At 34.8% G+C, this 27,436-nt stretch overlaps 3 protein-coding genes across 4 annotated transcripts; 2 read left to right on the top strand and 1 right to left on the bottom strand.

The window, feature by feature from the left end:
* Positions 1 to 43: 43 nt before the first annotated feature.
* On the top strand, positions 44 to 7,550 carry LOC135801094 (very long chain fatty acid elongase 4-like). Of its 2 annotated transcripts, none has more exons than XM_065314461.1 (8): positions 44 to 333; positions 5,139 to 5,234; positions 5,434 to 5,621; positions 6,123 to 6,203; positions 6,265 to 6,436; positions 6,492 to 6,619; positions 6,736 to 6,885; positions 6,941 to 7,550. In XM_065314461.1, exons 1-8 carry the CDS (start codon positions 303 to 305, stop codon positions 7,046 to 7,048), a joined length of 954 nt encoding a protein of 317 aa, XP_065170533.1. In that variant the 5' UTR covers positions 44 to 302; the 3' UTR covers positions 7,049 to 7,550. The 2 variants fall into 2 exon arrangements, with proteins under 2 accessions (XP_065170533.1, XP_065170534.1); XM_065314462.1 differs by lacking the exon at positions 44 to 333 and adding an exon at positions 3,718 to 3,986.
* A 371-nt stretch (positions 7,551 to 7,921) lies between these two features.
* On the top strand, positions 7,922 to 25,772 carry LOC135800269 (uncharacterized). Its single transcript, XM_065313444.1, has 7 exons — positions 7,922 to 8,144; positions 18,704 to 18,844; positions 22,936 to 22,993; positions 23,523 to 23,603; positions 23,670 to 23,776; positions 23,842 to 24,046; positions 24,203 to 25,772. Exons 2-7 carry the CDS (start codon positions 18,722 to 18,724, stop codon positions 24,394 to 24,396), a joined length of 768 nt encoding a protein of 255 aa, XP_065169516.1. The 5' UTR covers positions 7,922 to 8,144; positions 18,704 to 18,721; the 3' UTR covers positions 24,397 to 25,772.
* On the bottom strand, positions 25,773 to 27,431 carry LOC135800268 (tubulin alpha-1 chain-like). Its single transcript, XM_065313443.1, has 2 exons — positions 27,273 to 27,431; positions 25,773 to 27,184 (listed from the first exon to the last, which is right to left on the bottom strand). The coding sequence occupies exons 1-2, from the start codon at positions 27,273 to 27,275 to the stop codon at positions 25,835 to 25,837; spliced, it is 1,353 nt and encodes a 450-aa protein (XP_065169515.1). The 5' UTR covers positions 27,276 to 27,431; the 3' UTR covers positions 25,773 to 25,834.
* Between the last annotated feature and the right edge of the window lie 5 nt (positions 27,432 to 27,436).

Here is a 27,436-nt window from a genome sequence, read left to right as displayed (position 1 = left end):
TGACGGCATACCGCGTCGCAACTTGTGGCAGTCGCTCCCGCAAGATGAGCCCGTTCACTGCCAACACCGAATTTGTTCCTAAACCATTCAAAAATATATTTCTAACTAACAAGTATCACTAAAAATGAAAGCATTTACTAGTTATAATTTACACGAATCAACGAATGAAGGTTCAAAGGTTAAAATTCGCTGGAAATCAAAATCGTTTAAATCGAAAGTAGAAATTGTCAAGAATTGAAGTGGTAGTAAAAAGTTACAATCGCTGAAAACGAAAATTGCGCATAATTTCAAGACGTTTGAAAATGGGTAATCAGGACTTGTACGAAATGCACGGTAAGTAGCAAATACGCATACTGTTAGAATTATAAGTGCCAGTGGTTAGTTTACAAAGAAAACACAGCAAGAGAACACATTTCACACACATTTCTAACTTGTAACGATTTCTAACCCATCAAACAAACAGCGAGCAAAAAGCCTGAATACTGCGATAATTAATTTACTTAAATTGAATAATGATTATGTGAATTATAATTACAAAATAATTATATTCTCTTCGTTGATGTAATACGCCTTTCTTCAAATTGCGTTCAATAATTAAATCCTCATGCGCGAATGTCATGTGAATGAATGAGTGATGAAGGAAACTGAACGGCGGTTGACTTGAATTTCATTATTTCTGCATGATTGACTTTGCAATTTCACAAGTTGGTGTTGACATTGCGTGAAAATTAAAATAACTTTGTGACGTCAGAATACTATAGGAACTAATTATAGTTCATTGTAGTGAACAGAGTTGAAGTTTAATTTAAAAAAGAAAATAAAAGTTACCTACACTTGACTTGCGGTACAACTTCCGTACATAAAGATTCAATTTTATTATTTTTAAATTTTCAAAAATATTTCAATTAGTTTTCAGATGAATTTTGTTTAATTGCAATTTATAGTTGTAATTAATATTTGTTAATTATTGACATACTCAATTACAGATGTCTGCTAGCAATCTACGCTGACATTTATAATTTATAAGTCATTAGGTCAAATCATAACCAAATCTATAAATTAGTTACATTTGAGGTTAAGTACTAAAATTATATTCCATTGAATTTATGCATTATTGGATTATATAGGTACGTGTTATTCGAAATGAAACTGCATTTTTGAGAAAGTCGAATTTCACTACGAAGCCTTGACGATGCGAATCGACGCAGAAATGTTAAGTTGCATTCCTTATTTTCGTGCATTTCGAGGTTCATGAACACGCCTTCGAAGGTCATATTCGTATAACTTTAGCAGAAGACTTGTTTTAGGTCAAATTGGCTATAAGAAAACTGAGAGTAGGTCAACAAACTTTATAAAAACTTCCATAATTATATTCAGGCTTATACATGAAAAAGATTTAGAATAAATTATCGTTCTTGAAGGGTTGATGAAGCTAATTTAACAATGAGTTTAAAGATTTAAGGTTAGAAATATTTTCTGTTCTATTGAAATGCATTTTGAGGTTATATATCTTTATCCCGATAGCAAAACTGAATGCAAACCTTGAAATCAAAAAATAATTTAAAAATTACGCGGATGTTCGTGACTAATGCTTCACACACGCGTTTAGTAGCAATTTGACGTTAAAGTTAAACCCCCCAACACCAAATTAGTCACATTCCGATAACAAACATTCTAAAATACCTTAAATTAATAAGCTACAACTTTCTGATGCCAAAATCATGAGCGTTTGTCAGTTTGTTGGATCTAGAATTTCATCTCTATGTGATTTATCTTCAGCTGTGTGCATTTACAGATTTTACGAGTTTTATTAATCGCGTGATTGCATGCGTCACAGGCCGCGCGCGAATTAATAAGCGGCTTGCAAACGAAGCCACGAGCACACAGACTCCGTCGGTAATCGCTGGCGAAACGTGGCAAAACGTAGCGGATCGAGGCGGAATCGTGCGAATTTGGCCGCTTTCTTTGACCCGTTTTGCGAGAGCAAATGATGCGGCGATGCATCTTGTTGCATGTGTAGCTGGTGCCATTCGGAGACTTGCAAGACAAGAAGAGACGCGGTAATCACACGCCATTCGGCCCCAATTTCTTTGGTATTGCAAAAATCGTCTGCCTGCGCAGCATATATTGATGCCAACAAGAGAAAACAAACAAAAAACAAAAGAAAACAAAAACAATACTAAAAGCCCATTATTAGTGTATCACAAGAAAAAATTTTCTTTTCGTAATTTTGTGATACAAAAATGTCTCTAGAAATCTAATAATTAGGAAAATAAAGTAGTTAAGTAGCGTACTGTTGACACTTTGACTTATTCAATATTAGTTGAACAAATATTGGAAAACTATGTTTTCTTCACACTTTCTTTGTAATAAGCATCACTTGCTGCGACATCTTCTAATTGATTTTTAAGTGAGGATTATTGTCCGCGCAGGCTTTCATTTAAACAGAATTTATTGCCGTAATGACAATACTGTGGAATTAATATCGTCGAGAGATGGAAAAAAGGCTTAATGTAAATTTTCTCTGCGCTGGCAATTAGTAATCTTAGCGAGAGCTGTGCGTTTGTGTTTGTTAGTCGCATTACTTGCAGTTTCATACGATTTCTTTTGCTTTTGCCTGCATTGAGCGCTCGGAAGTAATGAAATCTGAATATTCGCAGAGCCTGTGGAAGTACATTTCACCGATTTCCTGTTTACGCAATCGAAATCACTGCGGTAATTCGAATCGTCATAAATTCAAACAAGTAACTAAAGTGCAACGCACTTGGAGGTTTATTCTTGATGAAACTAATGACAGACATTGTTTTACCGCATTTTAGAAGGGGAATTGTTACGAAAGTATAATTTATTGAATATTAGTATTTTCGGTAAACTTCGTACTCTCTCATTAGTAAATGTCATCATAAATTAATTACTAACTGAATTTAATTTAGTGTGTTTTTTGTTTTGTGTAGAACTCTATTGAATTAACTTAATATTTGTAATTTTGTTTATAATTTTTTTCCTATGAAAGAATTTAAAACATTTAAATCTTTTCTTTACATTGATGACGTATTAACCACCAACGTTGTTTTACATATTCACAATTTGTTATAGACAGTATTGGTTATAATTGACGATAAATTTTGACTTCCGATCATAATTTTGTATAGGTACGTTGTAAATATGCTTAGCTACTTCAAAGAATAATGGCGATTATGACGTTATTTTGTAGGTTATGTAATATTATAACAGTGTAACCGTCGTTAAATGAGTACTATTCACTAATTTCCACAAAAGTTAAGATAAATCCCGAAAAGAAGCGATAGCAACGTGTAAAAAGTTTATTTACGAAGATTTTAAACTAATTATATAACAATAAAACTAAGATTTTACTAAGGCCATCTAGTGGCAGTTACATTTTCTAAAATACAAAATACTTAGTGATATTTAGCAGTTTAAAAGAACATAGAGCTTCTGTTATCTTCTAACGTTTTAATAATGATGATTGAACAATAATGTCACGATGTTTATAATTGTATAGCAGTAAAAAATGCCAAAAATTGCACTTTCTAACGTATCTTACAGTGAAATTTTCGATTTTCTTTGATATCATGACCAAGAAACATTAATGACACACGTTTAACTGTTGAGCATAGTTTTAGTGGTAGGTGTAGATACAAGTAAGCAAAGCAACAAGCAGGTACCATTTGTACGCGTTGCTGCATTACCACTTGCACTTCCCAACAACTGTGGTGGCGCAAACGCGTATATTTTTGCAACGGCACTTGCTTTCCAATTCAGTCTTCACATCGTCGCTGGACGCAATCAGTTGCATTGTCTCGGCGCATCGCCACCGCGACGCATCGTCGATATCAAACTCATCATCGATAAATTTCGGATTTAATCCAGTTGCAATTTAAATTCCAAAGTATTTACAACAATGTTTTAATTCAAATTAATTAAAAATTTGGTGTAAAATTTAAGTGTTATTAGTTGAAAAAGTGGTAAGTTGTTAAAATTTAATTGATTTTTATTTGACGGCAGAGAATTGAACTTTCAACCTTCATTACAATACAATTAAGTTAAAAAAGCAATTATTAACCATTGAATGCAAATTGAAATGCATTGATGTGCACTTTTAGTCTCGTGCAGGTGAAAAGGTGAAAACAAACAGATCAATGCACTTTATTCATAATTTAATTTATGTGTAACACTGACATCAATGACTTTTAAATTTTTTAATGATTTTATTTATGAGCAGATTGAATTTTTATAAGAAAATTTTAAATTTATTAAGTATGCCGTTGCACAGATTGGTGTTTTTATGATTTATTGATGACTTGATGACTTTATGATCACGATGATAGACCGGTTGGCGAGTTTTATTTTCTGCATATCCGGCGGTTATTAGAGTGCATTAGGTGCACTGGAAATTGGAGACGATGGACATTTGGCACACTAATCGATTTTGTAATTACGCGCATGACTTATGTCTTGATGCGACTCGACACATCGGGTAATTTTGAAGTAATTCATTCGTGTATAATGTGAAAGTTACACTTTGAATAATGGAAAAATTATGAATTAAAAAAAGATTTGTAAAATTAAAAAAAAGTGCGTAATACTTTTTAATTAAACATATATAAAGAATGTCGAACTCAATACTATCAGAAATTGAAAAACGGTAAAATTTTTCTTTACACAATTGGTAATAAACTTGTGTTATTTTAATGTTAGGCCGTAAAATGCGTACAAATGCGTTGGCAGATAAGTAAAATATTATAGAACTTGTATGTGGCGCATGCGTAATTACAAATTAACCTAACTTTCATATTGTAATCCAAACAAATTCTTTTATTTTCAAATTTTTACCATTTTGAAAACTAATACGCACTTAACACTGATTTACATACTGTTAATAGCTGCAATATATTTATTTGTTTTCAATGGTTTATTTTCTGCCCAACTTTGTATATTGTTTAACGTGTACTAATTAACTTCATCAGCGCTTTATTATCGTGTTTTATTCGTTTATTAAGCGTTCGCTAACTGGAAGACGTGCAGAATACCGCTGGCATTAGCAAATAATTAGTCTCGCGAGTCGTTTTCGCCAATCGGACAGAATTATTAATTAATACGTTATTTTTACTTAAAAGGCGGTCGCGTCGTCGCCATGGCGTCGATGATGAACTCAACTACAAGCATTGCCCAAGGAATCTACGAGTATTATCTGTGGACATTGACTTTTGCAGGTAAATACAAGACATATTAAACAATTAATAAAAAGTATAATATTCGAGTTGCGGTGTAAGTTTTAAATTGGCACTTTAACAAAATAACAATTTTTATTCTTTGCGGTTTTTATTTACCGTTGAAATAAATCAATAATTCAATTATTGACTTGCGCTCTATTTACCCGATATTTTTAATATTATTAATTTTTTGTTATAGATACCAGAACAGCAGGATGGCCTCTAGTCGATTCACCAGCGCCGACAGTAGTTTATACACTAATTTATTTGTTTATCGTGTGGATTGGGCCAAAAATGATGGCAAAGCGAAAAGCTTTTCGTCTAAAATGGCTCCTGATTCCGTACAATCTCTGTATGGCGGCGCTCAATTATTACATTGCCGTTCAGGTGAGTCGAAATCAAATTGAAACGTTTCACTTCATTCGGATATGTGAAGCGTGAGGAAACACTTGTAACTCGAGTATTGAATTTAGCATCGCGAAATTGCAATCGCGGAAAACTTTCACTTTGCTCAAGATGAATTCGCGGTGAGTTGAAGCAGGTACCGTTCGATGTGTTTACATAAATTTCACTTTGAGTTTTTACCTTGCCATTTTTTTTGCTATCGTGTTTGGTCTCTTGATTATGTCTTATTAACGATTTAACGCCGAGTGAACACAGAGAAACATCAATTCTACAATTGTAAGCTTTCCATCGCCAAAACTAAATACGGAAATGGGAAATGTACAAATAAGGTTGTGACTAATAATATTACACAAAACGTTTATATGTTAAACAAGTTTATTAACGCTGCCACATGTTTCATCACACTGTGAAGGGCATTAACTCATTAATGTAAATGTTAAATGAGGTTAGGTTGTGTAATTATAACCTCTTTTTAACTTGCAGCTGTTGACTGCCTCGTTCCGACTGCGATACAGCTACATCTGTGAACCATGTCGACAAAAATATACGCCTGACGAATTACAAGTAAGTATTTTAATTAAACAAAGAAAATTTAACCTCAAATCTTAAACGTAATCTTTCACAGATCACAAATGCCGTGTGGTGGTACTACTTTTCGAAACTTTTGGAGTTCTGCGACACGTTTTTCTTTATCCTACGTAAAAAGGATCAACAATTGACTTTCCTCCACGTGTATCACCATGCCACCATGTTTTCCTTCTGGTGGATCGGTATTAAATGGGTACCAAGTGGTTCAAGTAAGTTTTATTCCAATAAAACATCAAGAAATATATTTTTATTATTTTTTCTTAGCATTCTTGCCAGCGATGGTCAACTCAGCGATCCACGTCCTAATGTATTCTTATTATGGTCTCGCCGCGCTCGGTCCCCGGGTCGCTCAATACCTGTGGTGGAAAAAATACCTGACCATCTTACAATTGGTAATTTCTTGCAAACATTCTCTAAATTCATTTGTGTGCAATGCAATAACTGTCATATAAATTTAATTCAATGTCTGTCTGTTGCGTTGTAGAATTTACAATTGTTTATTGTTTAGATTCAATTTACCTGTGCCTTATTACTCGGCGTTAACGGCCTGCGCACTGGCTGCGAATTTCCGCTGTGGATGCACTACACGCTCATCGTTTACATGCTGTCGTTCATTGTACTTTTCGGCAATTTCTATGTCAAAGAGTACATGGAAAAGGTAGATATTATTATAAATATACAATGACAACTTTAATTTATTTTTATTTTTTTAGGGCAACAAAATATTCTACGGTAATTCTTCAATCAATCTTACCGGTTGTGGTCAGGGCACAATGATGTACAACGAGCCAAGCACAAGCAAGAGCAAGAAATTGCAATAAAGTCATCCAACGATTACCGAAGTCTCCGCAAATCAAAAATACGTTCAACGATTTTCCGTAGTGCTTACAGCTAGAAACTTACTTATTGCCTAGCCAAATACGATTCTTTCAAAGAGCTGAAGCAAACATTAACACTTAATGCATTACCGATAAAGGGAGATACTGACTTTTTATTATTATACGTATTAAATAATTCTATAGGACGGTAGATGTTTTACAATGTAGTCAATCTGTTAAGTTTTATGTTGTGTTTTGTAAGTGAATTGTTTTTAATGTTAATTTTCCGACGGTTTGGTATACGCGAAATGTAACTGATAAGAAAAACGTAATCAATCATGTTCTTCCCGAAAAAGTTCAATTATTTAGCGAAGTAGAATAATAAACTTTAGACTTTTAGAGTATTTAAGACGACTGGAATTGTCAAATTATTAAAATGTAGAAACTATGAAATATTAATATGAAGAGAGTTTATGACACAGAAAATAAATTAATTATTGAAGAATATTTGCTTACTTTAAACTCAAAGCCTAAAAGTTCAATAAAACAAGTGTGATCATGTTTTGGATAAAGTTCTAACCTAAAATCACAGTTATCTTTAAAATTGTTCACTGTTTGATTTGTAGATGTCGCTGGGAGTACCGAACACAAGATATTATTTTCTGCAAAGGGATAATTCACCTGTAACTGGTATTGTTTCCATCTTATCTCTCTTCCTCTTCAACACAAGATGCATTTCAATATGTATATGCCCTCTGTATGTTGTGTGGCATCGTTATCGATTAGACACGGCGCGATGGCGCTGCACGTTTGGCGGAGGCGGCACACACGCGTCGACATAAACATTAACGTGCGCAGGCCGGGATAGCGCCGCCGCCAGAGGAAAACAGTAGACCTGTTGTCGTTCTAGCGTGAACACCGCCACCGTCGCCGCCTTCATCTTCGCCGTCACAACGTCTGGCGCATTAATGCTCGGCCTAACCTAACACGAAAAATAACAGCAAAACATAACAAATATCAAACGACATCATACGTCTATCAGCACAGAAATAGTGTACAACAACAACTTAAAAACAAAAGCAAGAAAATATTGAATTGGGTAAGTTTTGTTTATGTAAACATTGCGCAAGATTACTATAATCTTATGTTAATAATTATATGGGATAGTTTAAAATTGAGGTTAGATTTTTGTTTGGCATAGAATAAAATGCAAAGTGCACTTTGAGTTGAAAAACTGATCGCATGAATGGGTTTCCGTTGAAATTTGAAATCCACTGTGGAAGTAAATATTTACTTAGAATATGAGCAAAATGGCAGATTGAAGGTTGGGTTGACGCATTCGCATTACAGAAGAGGACTGAAAATAGAATTTTATCTTCGCTGAATGTTAGTTTTCAGATGTGGCTAGAACAAGTAGAATTTTATGTTTGCTTTTACTCGGAAGCCGTTTCCGTAAAAAGTACCACAATCGCTTTTCAACTTCAAAGTGATTTTACGACCTGCGGAATAAAAACAAATAAAAATTATTTGTTATAACGTACAAATAGGTAAAATTATTATACCTTTTACTGACAGATTATGCATTTCACAAATATTGATTTCAAATATATACAGATTTTATTATTTTATAAAAACTTTACTACATAACTCTGGATTGTATTGAAAGTATTAAAACATATGTAAATCAAATTAATTAATTAGAACATTTATGGTCTATTATAAATTGTGTGTAATAAAAACGAAATGAGAATAAGCATGTCGAATAACAAAAATTATTATTCTACCGCCGAATGAAAAGCGAAATAGAATTGGGTAATTTACGACCCGCTGACACGCCGACATGCCACTTACACGTTTATTTGCGCACAAGAATTATTTGCTCGGAATGCAGGAAAATAGAATGCAAAGTTGGAGAATTTTGAATGAGAATGCCGGAGGTAGTGGAGTGAAATTTAAATCGGAAATTGAAAAGGTAAAAAAAGATATACAACAATTCATGGAAAGTAATGCGGGCAGTTTAAACGATTTATTCTTTAAACATGAACCTCACTGGTAATAATTCTGTCGATTCAATTGTACCTGCTGGAATTGACAGGTAGCACTTGAATGCCGATAAATTTCTACAAAGTAAATAAATAAAAAAGATAAAATAGATTTTTATCAAATCTATTCGGTTTAAAATATAACAACGTTTTTTATTGTCTATTTGGGACTAATATTTATTTGTAGGATTGAGTAATAATTAATTTACCAATCAATTACATTGTTTTTTTATTGTGTGCCAATCTAATAGTTTTGTTATGGATTTAAAACCACCAATAAACTACAGGATGAATTATTGTAGTATTATTCTAGAATATGATTGCATTGTATCAACTTTTATTCTTTATCATACTGTATATTGAAATTTTCCCTTTTGTTCAGTTAAATATTTGCATGTTTGGTTAGTATTTATAGATTTTGATCAACACTCAGGAATTTAGATTTGTCGGTATTTTGGAATTTTAGTATTCGGGAGTTTAATTCAAGTGCTGAGTTGATGTGTGATAAATGTTAGTGTGGTGAAAATAGGGCACTGCTAAAGGCGGGAAAGGAAAGTAGCAAATGGTAAAAGGTATGATTATCGTCCATCGTCCTTCGGCGCAATTCCCGCACGCCGGAATGTAATAGATTGCCACTTTGGGCGAACTTGAATACATTTATGCAATAGATTAACATTTTGCAAAATATATATGGAGTACTCATACATCTACTCTACAGATTAATAATTTTGTTTGAGAAATGGAACATTTTTTCTAGCTATATTAAACAAAACACGAATTACATGTTTTTCGTCCTTAAAAATAATTTTTATACGTTTGAAGTGCTATAACATGAACAGAATATTATAAGATGTGCTTTGAATCGTACTTTAAAGTTATTATATGTTACATACTATTATTCCACATTCATACACACATACTTATTCGAACCTTCTATACTTCATAAAATATTTTATGGTTGTAAATGGCAACATTATTGTTTTTATGTTTGCGCCATATTGTATGAAAGCGTATTCGTAATAACCATACGAATATACGAATATAGGTATTATTACAAAATATAACGACATTTTTAACATAAATTTTTGTTTCTTTCCGTAAATTTTCGATACACGTAAATTATACTATTCAAAAATGGCTGTACGGCTAAAATGCTGAATTCGCTTTAAAAAAATCTCATTAAGTTTTAATTGTCGCCCGTTGCGCAATTCCCGAACGCATAAACCAATTTAGCGTGTTAAAAAACGAAAAAAGTGAAAAGTATAGCCTGGGACACGTAAAGTGGTAATGGTGCACTGGAGTGTGCAATCTAATAAACAAGTTTTAGGTTTTAACTTTTTTCAAACAAATAAAAACCATTAAATGAAAAAAACTTTACACGCAATAAATAATATCGTAAGTACGAAACTGATATAAAACCATTTTTATAATAAATTTAATCAGTTTTCAATAAGTTTATGAAACATTTTTAATTTAACATAAGTTTACGAACTCATCTAGAAAGCAAAATGTTTGCTTTCAATTTCAGGTTAAAGCAGAAAGTAGGAAAACTCATTTGAACGGCATTAATTTACTAGTGCAGTAGGCTAAAATTAACCGAGTGCGAAGGCGTGCAGAACTCTGGATGCGCACTGAATGTAAAATGTAAACTGATGAGCAAAGGCTAATGAGAGTAAATGACACGGGTGTGTTCTGTATTTTTCTTTAATGGTGAATGCGCCGGGCTTCCATTACGTTTGCATTGACATTCGTACCTTCATTAAAAAATATTTGGAAAAATATTTTGTAATTCCATTTAGGTATAGCCTCATACAGATTATGAAACAAGAGCCATATGACAAATAATTGTAGTTTTATTATGTAAAAAGTCCACAATGGTAAAAATGAGATATTAAGTATCAAGTGGCTAAAATAGAGTTTTTGTCACGAGACTGATTAAGCACGAGGGTAGCGAGGGTTTAATATAAGATTATAAATGACGTATTGGCGCATGCTATAACTTGTTTAACTGATGGCGCTTGATATATTTGATACGGTGTTGCGCAGTAGCGTAGGCAAATGCGCAGACGCACGCTCTACCCCGTGACTAAAACCCGTGACTAAAGTACTATTATTTTCTAAACCGTGAAAACACTGGCGCTTTAAGAGTGAAATTAGAAAAACATATTTTATGCTTTCATAAATAAATTATTAATATTTTACTGAATTCTAAATAAATACGTTTTTGTTATTTAAGCAAAAATTTAATTACGAATGTTATTTCTGTATTATTGGCTTTGTTAATCCAATTGTGTTCGTTTGCATAAAATTACAATGTTGAGCAGGCAGCCGAAAATTTGATTACTCCGGCTGAAAAAATTACAAACAGTCCAAACAAACGAACTCGAGCATTGTCATTTGCTTTCTGCCATTATCGAAATATTACAACATTCGAACGCATGCGAATGGTCGGAAACATGAAGCATAGCTCTGAAATGTGTTACCGCTTCATTGTTCATCACGGATGAATCGTCGATTTGCATAACAATTGAATGCGTTATGGCGGCGCGGCGTTGACATGTCAACGTGTCGTCTACGCCGTTAATAACACGTTTGTTGTCACTTGAACAATGAATTAATCTATTTAAATGTGTACAGAAACACCATCCAGGCATTTACATCGAATTTTGGTAAATAAAAGTGTTTAACTAGTTAAATTCAATATAGGCAACCTAATTTACATACTAAAGTAGCAGCTATTTTGACTGATTTTATGTTGCTCTTTAATGTTAAAGTTTACACTTAGTTACAAACGTGCTTTTAGGCGATTTTCTTCTGGGTGTGTGGGTAAATGATGGACGCATGGTGCTAACGTTTACACTAACGGCGTTGCCGTCTCATAACTAACTGCAAACAGCCCCAAAAAGATAGAAATGAACGCTAACCGCCTCTAACAGTTAGAAAAACCACAAACTACTACCGACGGCGCCCCAACAACGTTATCGACACTTCTTTACTCCATTTCCTAAAAGATATCTTTGATTTAGTGTAGGCTACACACTTTTTGTGTAAATGCATAGTGGGTTTCTTATTTACGTTTCTAAAAAGTGTTTTTAGTGTTTGTTCAGCCATGTTTTGAATTTTAATTTCCTCCGAATACGTAGTCGAAGCTCAAAGTTTAGTCCACGGCGTGAATTTATGTGCATGCGATCGTGTCGCAACTCGCAATCCTTGCAATCCTGGCGAAATCCGTGCTCACGAACGCCGGACGGCAAACATGCGGGTGAGTCGAGGGTTTAGTTATTCACTGCCCAGGGTATCGACTGCAAGCTGTGGGCAGCACCCGCAAAAGGGTTACATTTACCCGCAGAACAATAGAAACACATTAAATGGTTATTATCTTGGTAATAACATTTTCCTAAAATTGCAAAAACAGATTTTTAGTAACTTTAAATGAATAATTAATAAAATTTAATTGCATTTCTACGAAACTTTTTGAAATTCATCGCAAAAGTGAGAATTTCATAAATGTTAATCTTATAATCCTTTAAGCCGTGAATAAACACCTTTGCGCTTTGAAAATCCTTACTGGCGTTCATATTGCAATTTTGGTTGCATTTTTGTTCCATTTTGCATGGGAAAATCCGCAAATCCTGCTCGTCTATGCATTATTACATTCTCCCTGGTAACCCTTACTATGCTGACATTTTCAAATGCTAGTAAGCGTGCTACAACATTCTGAAATGTGCCGCAAAATTCATTACGCTCAAAAGTGACAATTTATTCATAATCCTGGATTTAATATCATTCTACACTAGAAATAATACTTGCAAGCAAATATTCGTAGGTAGCTTTTATAAATTTTAATTACTTTTAGTTTTGTTTATCTTTAAATGCTTTTGACCTGGTATCAAAGCCTACGTAGGTTAGGAAAAGTCGTTTTAATCATCTCTCAATTAACTTTTAATGCGAAAAGTGACGCTACGAAGAATTGAGTCGAAGTAAAGCTGGAGGAATGTTGATTTATACTTGACTTCATTAAAACAACCGCTAAAGGCTGTCAAGCATTCATGGAAATTTCTCTTATTTAAGGACTAAGTAAACTGAAAAGGCACAGCAAATAAATACAACAATTTTAACCTACAAATAAATTAAATAATTGTAAAGATTATTTTCCAGTAAAATGAATATTGTTGACTTACATTTCATCAAAACAAATTTTTATCCTTGTTTTTATTTTTATCAACTTTCATTATATTATGATTACATGCACAGAAAGATATGAATTGTGCAAAAAATCAACAAACACTACACCAGAGAGAGCTTAAAAGTAATAATCATAAAAAAATGAACCGAAAACGTGCGTGGCATGCACACGATGCGGTCCACGTGTGCGAAATGCCAAATTATACTCTTTTCTAAGGCCCCAAACTTCCCAGCAAAAACGAACCAGGCTACGTTTTTTGTTTGTGCTTGTAGCTTTTGTATACGGATGTTTGCTCATCTTTTCATGCGACTCGTAGAGTCTGCGGTTGTTCCCACCTCTCTATTCACTTCAATTTTTGCTTCTGCTTTCTGTCTGTGATGGGATAAAAGGAGGATAAAAACTATAACGCATGTAAGCACACATCTCATTGAGTTTACAGCAGTGGCGACAATCTTAGAATTCCAATTGAAATTGGAGGACATATTTGGGAAAACGATAAACAGTGAGTTAAAGCAGAAGAATCTTTTGAACAGAACTCGTAGTTGTGGATAACGTACAAAAGCGAATGAACTCAATTTAGTAAAGAATGTCTGTCGTTAAGTAGATTATCTTATTACGAAAGAAAATATCAAATACACTTAACTGTAATATGAACGTTCAGAATCACTAACAATAAACACTAAAAGGAAAGAAATATATGTGTGGTTTTTTTTTACTTTCTTTTTCAATTTCATTTATCATTGTGTATAGTGTCTTGCTCGATCGTTTTTGTTACTTTTTGTGATATTGCGACACAAAAGTCAACAAAATATCCGCATCATAGCGTTTTAACAAGCAGTTTAAGACTGTTGAATTTATTAGTTTGCAACTGCATTCGTGACTACTGTCAATTTTGGTAAACATTGGAAAACTGTCCAAAATAACCAAAAATTGTTTGATTAAACTTTAATTTATATTGCTAGGGAAGAAACAATATAAATGAAAAACAAATTTTAATTAAAATCCCAACCAGAAGAAATACATAACAAAAAAAAACATTGCCTGGCTTAAGAACAACGAGTTGATCTAAAAATACAATTTCCTTATTAAGAAGCAAATTAAAATGTATAAGGCTCTGAGGAATGTAGAAAATATAAGAAACGTAAGAAAGTGCTTCAGCGGTCTAATTAAAGAAACTTTATCAAAGGCACGCTATGGAAAGGTTACGCGCTTTCGCATTTGAAATAATGGTTTTTATTTCCCGTGCATTTTCTTTGTAAAATACAATTGCCGCATAATTAAATGCTTACTTTAACGCTTTGTGCGTACAGCTCAAATCATTTCGTGTTAAGGTAAATTAATTATGTGTTTAATCAAGATTTTAAGAAAAATTAATTTTACTTTTGAAGGAAATAATAATTATTATGTCAACTATAGTAGTAGCTACATTTTTAAGGTTATGATCACAACCTATTATAGTAATATCCTTTCATTCTGTACCCAAATTTCAAAAAGATGAAAGGATGTAGACACAAACGACTGTTCTACTTGACAACTCAGGCACGACTGATCATCCTGGTCACTGTGTGCAAGTCTGTTATACCTGCAATCAACCCGTAAAAAGTGTCGGGGGGCGTTGCATAGTATATCGGGATCAAGAGTATTAACTACAGGTTTCTCTGATCACTAGAACTAAAAAAGAAAGAGGAGCTTAAGTCACCAGGTTAGATGAAAGCTAAAGTTTTTACCGAAAACTCCTTTTCCTTATTTTCACCTTTTCTTAGCATTTCGGATAAAGTCACATAGAGTCCCCTAGTTCATATTTTATATAAAAAATACAAAACGTGTTTGCTATTCATAGATATGCAAAACCATGAAACATGTAACATGAATTTCTACATCAGAATATTGCGATAAGAAAAGCTCTGGAGGGGCAAAGGTTAACCTTGGTCGGTGAAACTGACTCACAATATTTACGCTTCGTCGGCTTCGATAAGCAAAAAGCTCCCGCGATACTCAGATACCCAACAAGCGCAAAGTAACGGAAAGGCATTGGAAATGTGTCGATATCTCACATTTACCATTCGCATGTATGATATTCCCATATCAGAAATTCACAAAATATACTCACTTACTCATTTTCATACCCCTCTCGTAGATAAATTCTAATATGTTGACAAGTTAGTAAAATAATTTGTTACACTTCGCCTGAATTTATACTGCTTCTTGTAAAACTTGAACTTGTAAATAGAAATAGCAAACTTTGAGAAGTATTAGCCAAATCCAATTATCCTCCTGATCGCCGCACATTGACTTTCTGAGCTTCGTTTTTCAGCTTGCATTACGAATACTATAGTGCAACAAAGTTGATTTCCACAAAGTTGCTACTTGCTATGCTTGCGCCGGTGGCAAATTGGGAAAGTGTCAGCATGAGTAAACCAACATTCTGACTCTGGCTCAAAGTTACAGTTAGTATTACAACGTCGTTTACATCATGAGTATGTGATCGAGGTTGGAAGGAAAACTGGTGAAGCGTTCGAGCATAAAATGAACCGGAATCGATTGATTGACCTTCCCGGTTGGTTTGATGTGCGTTTCCAGCTATATAGCTTTTGTTTTTTCCTTCTCTCACTAAAAAAAACGAACGTGTTATTAGTTTCTGCGTGTGCAACTAACCGTATTTGATCTTATCACGCACACGCACAAATACATTCGTGTAATTTTCGTAATTGTTAGTTTTAAGAATCATTTATTTTATGTTGAGTTAGGTTATGACTCATTTACGTCAAACACACGCAACCATGCACTATACAATGTCATTTGTGTTGCCTATTATAAACCTTTCAAATGATTTTAGATATTTACAATCTTTTGAAAGTTTGATCATGTCCACAACCAACCAGGTTCGAGCACACGCATAAATCATGTATAAACCCTTTAGTTCGTTCACCCTTCGACCGTGCTCGTTGTTGCAGTCACCTGCGCATGCAATCAGGTGTGTAAACCAGGCCGGCAATAAAAATTTAGATTATCCTTTGTTTTTACACGCTTTACACTTTTTGCTTACATTTATCAAATAAATACGGAAATTGTGCGACCATGAAAACAATGCGCATTACAGCTTAGAATGCTTAGAAATGTTCAAATTGTTAAAATGTGTAAATCGTAATTAATACTTGCATACGCGTTGAAACGTGTAAAACTTATGTAATTTGCATGCAGCAAGGGTGGGTAATCATTAATCGCTGCGGGGCTGACAAGTGCCAGCGGCACACATCGTTGAGCTGTAAACAAACGTGCAATGAGCAATTATTTCACAACGCGCATTTGGATGGAAAGCGCATTCTCTGCCACTCCAATGCTTTGGGGCTTGTAGAGCATGTCAAGTACAAACATGATGTGTCGAAGGGTTGAATAATCACGTGTATTCACACGCCGAACAATAAGATTTTAAGGTTACATTAATTTTACATCGCATTAACATTGAAAAACAAATGTTTATTTTCAATGTGGAAAAGTTTAAATATTAAATTCTACACAGTGAGCAATCAAATGTTTTGAGGTTTTAAGGACGGTACAATTACTGCACAAATTGCAATCGTAGCGTGGTAGAACACAAAGCTCGATAGCGCATGAGGCTGTCAAAGGACTTCGTTTTAATTAAATTTACTGCACCAAGCAAGTGGCTGTGCAATGTTTACTCAAACTTGAAATTGCTTACTATATGAATGCGAAAATAAAATATTACCGAATTGGTGTTTTAAACAAAATTAAACCGAGAAAGAATTTGTATGAAAACTTTTATGGTAATTAACTCAATAAATTTTACTTTTGAATATTTAATTTTTGTTGCTACTGGCTCAATTTTGTAAATTAGCCGGTTGGTAACAGTTTTAGTTAAGCTCTTGCTCGCCGACGAGCTTTGTACGGTTTCGGAACATATTGCATTATGTTTTATACGTAAAGCTGAGAAGGAAGATGTTCTGCTTAACATACGCGTAGTAGACGGAGAGCTTTCAGCTTTTTGTGGAGACTGTGGACGTAGCGCTCGAGGAAGATTGAGAGCTTCACAGCTAAATTGTTAAATAAATAATAAGCTTAATGCGTCTTCCAGCTTCTTCGTTTCCAGTCGAGCTTTTCTCGCTCAACAATCGAAATTTATGCGTGAATCTTAATCAGATTGTTGAAAGTTTAACGCATGAAGCGTCACAGATCTGTATTGATAAACTAATTTTATTACCAATTTACAATTTAAACCATCAATCATTTTAAGAATATATCATTTTCTTGTTGGATAATATATTCAACCCAATTTACGTCCACTTTTTACATGTTTTTGTATGCTAAGAAGTGCGTGTTGCCTATAATACATCAAAAAGAAGCTTTGATTCACGCCTCGCTTGATAAATTGAATACGAGCCCTGACACGTTCCTAAATGACAAAAGAGACAAAAAATATATAAACATAAAGCCAAAGCAAAGGCCAAAGGATGATTGTCACTTGTCGCTTTTTCATTGTTTCCTGTTTCTCCCAATTTTCCAGCCACACCCATACACCCACTCATATATAAAATAAATAGAAGAATGAATGTGGAAGAATGGATGACAGAATGAATTTGTGCGTATTGCTCTGACACTGACCTTTTGATTCTGCGACAGGAAAGCACCGACAGCAACAGCAACGTTCAAAATCGATAAATTTAAAGCTGATATTTTCAATTGGTGCAAATTGCTGGAACACCAAACGAGCCATGGTATTATTTTTTTTCATCTGTCCTTTTCAGGACTACTCTGGTTATGTTCGTAACGTATGCAACCAAAAGTGCCATAAAGCGCCTCCATCTTGAACTTTCTCGTTCATTTTTTTTAGTGTGGCTCACTTTTGACATTACTCACAAGGCGTTATTAAAACTTTTTCTCTTCCGTCCTTAACCTTTATCAGATTCTACTTGTGTCCATCTTATTTTTATCACAAAGATAAAAACCGTCATTTTGGTAAGATCATTTTTATTTTTCTATTGTTCAACGATATATTCTATTCCGATAAATGCAATTTTATGAAGATTTACATTGACGTTTACCTGCAAAATACTCTATCTCTATTCCAAGAACTAGTTACTGGAATGGAACTGAGCATAAATTCTCCACGTGCATATATTCTTGATTTTCCGCAGCACCAGACTGAACGCATTCAGATAATGATACGAATTGGCTCGCTGACTTTCAGAAGCAATAAAAGAATCTGAATGCCAAATGAATGCAAGAGTTTGAAACGAGAGAATAGGCCATTAACTGACGGTACTTCCGGTTTCTGGCACCACGATTGAAAGCAATGCACATCATTACACGTTTATTACTCTTTCAAATGTCAGAAATATGCCAATCCTAGCTAGCACATATCAAATTACCTGTCAAAAATAAAATTTGATGTTTTTTTTTTCATGATTTAAGATCTGGTTTTAACTCAAGATGGCGACTGAAGACAACGGCAACATCGGATTGTTGAAACCTATGTCTAGCAGTAATGAAGATCTCAGCGAGTACACCGACGCAGATGAATCCATTTCGGCACCGACTGAATTTCTAGCTGAGGTAAAAACTGTTCAATCTTTTAGTTCTAGAGTACAGAAATCTTTAGATTCGTGTAGTGAAAATCGATTTTTGGCTTCTTTTATCCGCTCTTGACACTTGACACTTTGGAGCTTTGGTGCTAAACTCGGAAATAAAGTGGGATTTCGCTGTGCAATCTTGACACGAAACTATTCTGTGTTTAGTTGCCCACAACGGAATAACTAACGTGGGTACAAAGTTAAATTCCCTCAAGGTTAACTACGTGTTTAATTATTCACTATGGACGGTTTACTATTCTACCTTTGCAGAAATAAAACTGTTACATTTTAAGATAAAAATTATTTGATATATTTGTGGTTTTAAGCGAAACGAGCAGTTATCAGTCATATTTTCCATTAGAACGGAATAATATTGTCGGCGGTTGAACAAAATTGCAAAATGGGACAGTGAGTAATTGCAATCATATCCTGCGGTTATTTGGTTTGCTCCTGTCGCGCAGAATGATATTACCGGTATTGTCGGCGTTTTGAATCAACTCGCAAGTCATTAATTTTAATTTTTAACGAACAGTCATGTTTGAATAATCAATTCATTAGATTTTTAGCAAATACTTTCGTTTCTAGACAAATTTGGTCGTTTATTGCGCTATTATTCGTTTAAGTTAATAAAAACAAGTAAAAATGGCCTACCGGAATGAAGATAGAATGACGACGCGCGAAGGAGCGATATCAAAACGACAGAGGACGACGTTCCGGACGCACAGGATGAATATAAGAGGTTTCTCGTGCTCCCGCCGCTTCGTTTACTGCAATTTAGTTGCAAATGTTTGTTTTGCTCGAGTTATCCAGCCCACTCCTTGGATGCCTCGGGTATTCCGCCGTTTTCTTGGCATAGTTGGCGAGCCAACAGTTCGCGTCCGGTTAGATTTATAACGGATGTATTTATAGTTGCTACAGCTCCCAACTACGCAGTTATATTTTTCTAAGTAATGTTATAAACTTTCCAATGAATATTTTTAAGTTTTCAAACGTTTTTCAGCAAGTTTCGACTAATTTCAGTTCTAAATTCAATTATACTCGGAAAACTTAGAAGCAGATGTGTCCCAAAACTTTGAATCCTACTAAATTGCGTATTCTAAGTTGCGAATATCAAATTCCTAATCAATCTTAGAAGTTGTTGGTGATATTGGCCGAAATTTTGATAAAAAGGGCTATTGACTAGTCATTGAAACCATAACTTGCATAAATTAGACGTTTTTGTTGGTTGTTGGTTGGTGGTTGGCGATCTAGTTGCTGCTGGTGACATTTTGGGCGCGAAGCCAACGCGCGCACAAACCAGGACATCGGATGGTGATTAATTGCCAAATTCTCTTTCGGCTGCGTGCAAAGTATAATAGAAGCGGTAACAAGAGCACTGGGGTTTGTATAGGTAGACCAACTTGAATTGTGAAGCATCCTACGCCGTAATGTTCTAACGTTCCAGGATTCACTAACATTTTAAGACTAGACTTTGTGGTTGGAAAACTCTGGGCTTTGGGTTTGGAAGTAAAAAAGTTTACTCTGAAGAACTCATATTTAAGAGGCGGTACTTCAGACCACAATTCACTCTAGTCAGCAAAAAACTACTTCTATTTTTAGAGTTATAAACGTAATCGTAAAATCAGTAACAGTTCATCTTTGATATCGATCTTTAACACATCTACACGTCCAAACTATAAACTTGCACTTTGTAAAAAGCTGATTCAAAATATTTTTTGTCTTATTTTTACCCAAAAAGTTTTATAAGTACTTTTCTTAGTTCAACCTTCAAGCTTCACTTTCAATTTAGTTCGATCGGTTTTTATTTCCTTTATTTTTTATTAAATCTTGAACACTAATGGTTCGAAAGCTCTCCAATACGAGTGTTGAGATTAATAGCAAATATTTAAAGAAGAAAGTCTAATATAAAATTACTAAACTTTGATTAATTCTTTTTAGATTATCTTTTCATAATCTAAAAATGTAATTAAAAACTAAGTCAACCAAAATCGGAAATCTTAATCCTGCGCACTGGTAAAAGCTGAGACAATTTTGGCGCGTTGATTCATTAATTCTCTTTATAATTTGCATTCCGGCAGCCGGGCTATACGGCAACTTGTTTCGACCTCGCTTCCGAATTATGAGCTACCCACGCGGGGCTAATCTGACTGGCTCGTTATCCCATCCGTTGGGTTGTCATACTCGTATATCTACTGCCCTAGATAAATTCTTAACCTGGGTCAATTCGTAGAATGATTTATGCAGGACGTTATCTTTTTTGTTGGATTTTTTTTCGAAAATAGTTTAAGATTTAACAGGGGCTGCAGATTGGTTTTACTGCGTTTTATTGTCGTAAAACAGTAAAAATAAATTTTATGTCCTGAAATAACATTATTTTCAGCTATTATTTTCACAACATTAATTTTTGCTCGCAGTAATTCCGATTCTATTAATTTAGACACCACATTTCCTAGATATTTGTTAGTGTAATTACTGGTAACGGGATATCGTTAAGCGTGAATTTACTTAACGCATCTTCCGTAAATGCTCGCACCACGTTTGCTAGGGGTTAAAGGGGTTAAAGAGCCGCAACTAAACGGAAAACGCTTCGTTTGAGTTCGCGTCGCATTTGCAAATTGTCTACCAGCATCGCAGACCGCTGAATAATTTGCCTTCCAGCCTAACTCTACCAGGACAACCAACTCTCTTCCTGCGGGTTTCATCTCAAGCAATCATTTAATGGTTAATTGCAAATATACCTATAAACCCTTTGTAATAAATGTTTGAGGTTAAATTTAAACTAGGTCTAAAATGCAAACTTTCCCGCGCAAAAGTCGAACACGTCGTTTGCATTTAATGAAGCGCCTAAAATTTTCCTACATAATTTACCAGCCGCAGTAAACGCTGTCGTGCGAGCGTGTCCTTCCTGCTGCGTGCAGGTGGTGCAGGCGGCGTAGTCACTTCCCGTGCGCGCACTAAAACTGCACTCTCCGTTAAAAACGTCCAGAAAACGTTTGGCGGTGATTTATGCGCGACGTTTGCATATCCGAAACTCGAATCTGGCCGCGGGCATAATCCGCAATAAAGTTAAAGGCAACACGACATGAAAGGTAATACATTTTTTAGATTCCATGCTGTGCATTTCACGTTTTAACCTTAATGTGATTTTAATAATATAGCAAAAACAGATTTTAAGAAAAAAATTTATAAAAATCACAAACATTCACACACACATTATTTTTGTAAATTTAATTCGCTACAAATAGGATCGTTGTTTTTGTTTTTCTTTTTGACTTTACGTCAAAAACATTTGTTTTCCTCTTTATATCTCAACGATATTTAAATTTAAAGTGAAAATACTCTTTATTACTCGCTATTACAAGGCCCCAAAATAAAAACAAAACAAAATATGGCTTCTTTTATATGTACTTAAATAACTATTAAATAATTCATTCCAATAATTTGCTTGATAACCAAAAAAATTAAACACTTTTTTGATAGATATTAAAAGCTATACTTTCAAAGAATATCTAAAATTGCAATTTTTGGAAATGTAAGAAAAACATAATATTAACCTCATTGTAACTGTTTGAATTTATGATTGTTACTGCCATATGTAAACCCCCCACATAACTCAAATATGAAGAAGTATGAAATTCCGTAGAACTTCTGAATAACATAAATTCACAATTCAAATCATAGTATTCGTAGTAAGTAGATTGTTAGAGATTGCATGGCACTGTAACAATCTACATAAATTTGCCTTCAATTTACAATTGGCAATTCCTGTTGCGCACTTCATAAAATCATCTACATTCTACGATCTACAATCTACAATCTGAATGTGTATATAATATAAATTCATTTCGTTGCTTCCGCTGCCTCTTTCATATTGTTTATTCTTGTATTCATAATGCTGACGCCTGTTTACTGTCTACTGTCTCTTTTGCTTTTGCATTTTAATTTATTACGTTGTCGTGCTCCGCGTTATTTTTGTGCAGCAGTGCAGAAATGTGAATACAAATCCAAACAAATCCGATTCACCGAGTGTCTCGTTGACGTGTATTTTAAATGTGCTTTTTTCTGTTGTTGCAGTTTCTGTCGGCAGTGATGTTGAAGGATTACGAGACGGCGTTGAAATATTGCAAGCTGAGTGAGTCACGTTTCGATTTACGCTGTTTAAACATCATAAAAACGCATAAAACACGCAATAAAACTTGGAATGCAAAACACCGACGCTTCTTTTTCTTTTGTTTGAAAGTTTTTCATAAAACATGTAGGAAAACTTTTTTGATAAACTTGAAAAGAAAGTCACAAAGTTGTGTATAAAGTAAAAGGTCTTTCATCATCACAATATCCTCAGGAGATGCTGCCTTAAAACTTTGTTTAACCTTCATTATTTATATTTTATGAACCAAATGCCTTCTTCTGGGGGAATAATTTTAAATGAGTATTTGCAACATCTAGTAGGTTGGGCAAATAAAAGGAATGAAAACAGAAGAGCATGAGAACAAATGAATAATGCTACCACCTTGTATCCGTCGCAGTGCTGATGCATTATTCGTGTTGTTCATTTGTTTTCGTGCTTTTCGCTTGCAATTTAATACATCTACATCAACAAGAACACGCAAAAATAGAAATAAAAACAAAAACGATGATGAATTGTATTTTAAATGTTTCAGTACTACAGTATGAACCTAATAATATGACAGCGAAAGAGTTTTATCCGTTGATCCTGGAAAAATTGCACCAACAAAATATGTGTTAGTATATTTCCCAATAAAACACACAAAACTTTAAATACAATTCAATTTTTTAAATTATTTTAGTGACAAACGAAGATGATGACGATGAAGAAGAAAATGAAGACAGTTCTAGTAGCTCCAGCTCCAGTTCTGACTCAGAGAGTAGTTCTTCAGATGATAGTAGTGATCAAGTAAATTAACCTCAAAGTAATTTAATTTACTCGTGTCTATATTTATTTTTATTGCTTTTTAAAAGGAGGAAGATGAAGACGATGAAGAAGGACAGGATGGTCAAGAACAAGGCGCCGATAAACGTTCGAAAAGTTCTTCGGATGGCGGAGATGCCACCACGGGCAGCTATTCCAGTTTGGAGGATGACGAACCGGAAGTGGATCAACTCGCCGCGCTCGCCGCCAAGTTCCAGATCGACAACGTGAACATCGGGAACGGAAATAAGATATGTAAGTATCGATCCACTCAGACCTTCGTATTTCAATTACTGCGAACTGCGAATTCGATGATTTATAAACTCCGGAAATTGCAATTACGAACTACGAATGAACCAAAATTGAAATTTTCCGTGTTTTAATTGGATCTTTTTTTGATTTGCATGACAGATTCTACAGATTTCAAAAGCAACATCTCATCGGCAAACAAAATCTACACGAATCTGGCAGCGACAGCAAACAAGACCTTCGCCAACGAAACGAGCCTACCCTTTGGTAGTTCCGATTCTGAATCGCCCACGGAGCCTGTCAGTCAGCAGACGATAGCGATGCTGCGCGCCAAAGTGGTGCCAAACAAAAATTAACCATCCCTCTATTAACGATTCTCTTCTACTTCATTTGTTTTGTGTAATCAACGTCCTAATTAAAACTTTTAACTAGCCGACTAGCAGCAAATGTAATTGGTAAGGAAGACTAAACCAGTACAAGTACCTAAAATTATCCGTAAATTAGACAAACATAATGGTAATTGTCTTAAAATAATTACATACAAATTAATCATAGGTCCTTAAAAATTTCATAAAAAAGAATCAGACGTACCAGTATTACATAGAATTAAAATTAATTAACTTTTTCGAATATTATGGAAATTGATTCGTCCAAGAATAATTTTAATTCAAAGTTTCTTTGTGTCCATAGAAAAAGAAGAAACATACAATAAAATGATAACGTAGAATTGATAATATTTTTCACCCAGAAACAGTATACTGAATATCATCATTAATATTTGGATGGATTTAGTTGGTTTTAGTTGGAAATTGAGTAGTTTAAATATGTAGAGAGTATTTAATATACGCTGATGATTGTATAAAGATGAACGCTCGGTGGCGACAAACATGGTGATGATAATTGATAATATATTTTTGTATGTTTTGTATATTTAATTGAGTGTAGACGGTATTTATTCATACCCGCCTCTGAACATGTACTTGTAGATATCTCTATAGACTTGTAATCAGTCTTTGCAAAATTGTTTAGAAACTTTTGACCAAAAACAGAAGAAAAAGTTGACACATCTACTACACAACTCTGACACTCACGAATTTAAAATATACTTGGAAACTGCAGTCGATGAGATACAATGAAAATTGCAGCAAAGACTGAAGTAATACTTGTAATCAATGTAAACAATGAACCACGAACGTAGAAGATTCTAATGATTTTGGCTTATATATGTTCAATTCTTGGAATTTCTAACAACAACATATCTGCAAATCATAAGAATCGACATTTTAAACTCAAGCATGTAATATTGTACTTGTCCCAGTAAGATAAACTTGTATTTAATTATTGTTAGTAGTGTAATTTAGTGTAATCAACTTTTTTTAGTCTTTGATTACTTACTTAGAATTGTACGTACTGTAGTAAGGAGAGTGGAATGACGAGGCCTTCAACACAAATTACACAACACGCAATATATGCAACCAAAACAACACTAAACACACATGCATAACCAAACATAACCAGACACGTTTACTTGGCTTGATTGTAAAGAATTGCGCAACAATTGGAACCAATGCGATTTATTTGTCTCTTTGTAGATTTATTATTAGAAAAAAAGATTAGATTTTTACTTAGTATAAAAAATATTTAAATTTTTTAGTACTGTTTTGATGTTTTGCAATTCTTTTCTTTAAGATGTCCGATGTATAAATTACTAAATAAAGCATATCATTAAATATTTAGGTTTCAATTCAATTTATTGATTTTTTCATGTGCATATGCAAATGCAAAAGCGTACATTTAGTATTCATCAGCGCCTTCTCCTTCGCCATCTCCTGAATCCATACCAACTTCTTCGTAATCCTTTTCGAGGGCAGCTAAATCCTCTCTGGCCTCGGAGAATTCACCTTCTTCCATGCCCTCACCAACATACCAGTGGACAAAGGCTCTCTTGGCATACATCAAATCAAACTTATGATCCAACCTAGCCCAAGCTTCAGCAATAGCCGTAGTGTTAGACAACATGCACACGGCCCTTTGAACTTTAGCAAGATCTCCACCAGGTACAACAGTTGGTGGTTGGTAGTTGATGCCCACCTTAAATCCGGTTGGGCACCAGTCAACAAACTGAATGCTGCGCTTGGTCTTAATAGTCGCAATGGCGGCGTTGACATCTTTGGGTACCACATCTCCTCGGTAGAGCATGCAGCAAGCCATGTATTTACCATGCCGAGGATCGCACTTGACCATCTGGTTAGATGGCTCGAAACAGGAGTTGGTAATTTCCCCAACTGATAGTTGCTCGTGGTAGGCTTTCTCCGCAGAGATCACAGGCGCATAAGTGACCAACGGGAAATGAATTCGTGGGTACGGCACCAAGTTGGTTTGGAACTCGGTGAGATCCACGTTAAGAGCTCCGTCGAATCGAAGAGAAGCCGTGATTGAAGAAACAATCTGACCAATCAGCCTGTTTAAGTTGGTGTAGGTTGGGCGCTCAATATCCAAGTTCCTGCGACAGATGTCGTAGATGGCTTCGTTGTCAACCATAAACGCGCAGTCCGAATGCTCCAAAGTTGTATGGGTTGTTAGGATAGAATTGTATGGTTCAACAACAGCAGTAGAAACCTGAGGGGCCGGGTAGATTGCAAATTCCAGTTTAGACTTCTTGCCATAGTCAACAGACAAACGTTCCATCAACAAAGAAGTGAAACCGGAGCCAGTACCACCGCCAAAGGAATGGAAAATCAAAAATCCTTGCAGACCTGAACATTGGTCAGCTAGTTTGCGAGTGCGATCCAACACCAGGTCAACGATCTCCTTGCCAATGGTGTAGTGTCCACGAGCGTAGTTATTTGCAGCATCTTCTTTTCCAGTAATAAGTTGTTCCGGATGAAAAAGTTGGCGATAAGTTCCGGTACGGACCTCATCGACCACGGTAGGTTCCAAATCGACGAAAATTGCGCGTGGAACGTGTTTTCCAGCGCCGGTTTCAGAAAAGAAAGTGTTGAAGCTATCATCGCCACCTCCGATGGTCTTATCAGAAGGCATCTGTCCGTCGGGTTGGATGCCATGCTCGAGGCAATACAACTCCCAACAGGCGTTGCCAATTTGGACGCCGGCTTGGCCAACATGGACAGAAATACACTCACGCTAAAAATTAAATAAACATATTTAAATCAGATAATAATAAGATTAAATATGATTTCAAATTCAAATAATTAAAGGGGTAAGCACTAACCATTTTTAATTGGTAGTTTTATATTGCACGATGCTTTCAAGGCAAGATCGAAATATAAACTGTGGCCACGTCACCCTGCAAAACTAGGAAGCTAGGAGCATTTGCGCAGTGGCCGATATTTGCAGTCCCTACGATGGAAGTTGCGTGTACGAATGAGAAAGCGC

The sequence above is a fragment of the Atheta coriaria genome, unplaced genomic scaffold, assembly GCF_025399875.1.
Source record: "Atheta coriaria isolate IRGN ID8LTWV9N9 unplaced genomic scaffold, Caltech_Dcor_3.1 hic_scaffold_10_pilon, whole genome shotgun sequence".
NCBI lineage: Eukaryota > Metazoa > Arthropoda > Insecta > Coleoptera > Staphylinidae > Dalotia > Dalotia coriaria.
The sequence above is the reverse complement of the archived record's forward strand: the minus strand, read 5'-3'. Positions and strand labels throughout refer to the sequence as shown.

Coding starts and splice junctions, on each gene's coding strand:
- LOC135801094 (XM_065314461.1), top strand. CDS start 303: ATGGGTAATCAGGACTTGTACGAAATGCACG. Junction 334..5,138: donor GGACTTGTACGAAATGCACG/GTAAGTAGCAAA, acceptor TTTACTTAAAAG/GCGGTCGCGTCGTCGCCATG. Junction 6,620..6,735: donor ACCTGACCATCTTACAATTG/GTAATTTCTTGC, acceptor TTTATTGTTTAG/ATTCAATTTACCTGTGCCTT.
- LOC135800269 (XM_065313444.1), top strand. CDS start 18,722: ATGGCGACTGAAGACAACGGCAACATCGGATTGTTGAAACCTATGTCT. Junction 18,845..22,935: donor CGACTGAATTTCTAGCTGAG/GTAAAAACTGTT, acceptor CTGTTGTTGCAG/TTTCTGTCGGCAGTGATGTT. Junction 22,994..23,522: donor GTTGAAATATTGCAAGCTGA/GTGAGTCACGTT, acceptor TAAATGTTTCAG/TACTACAGTATGAACCTAAT.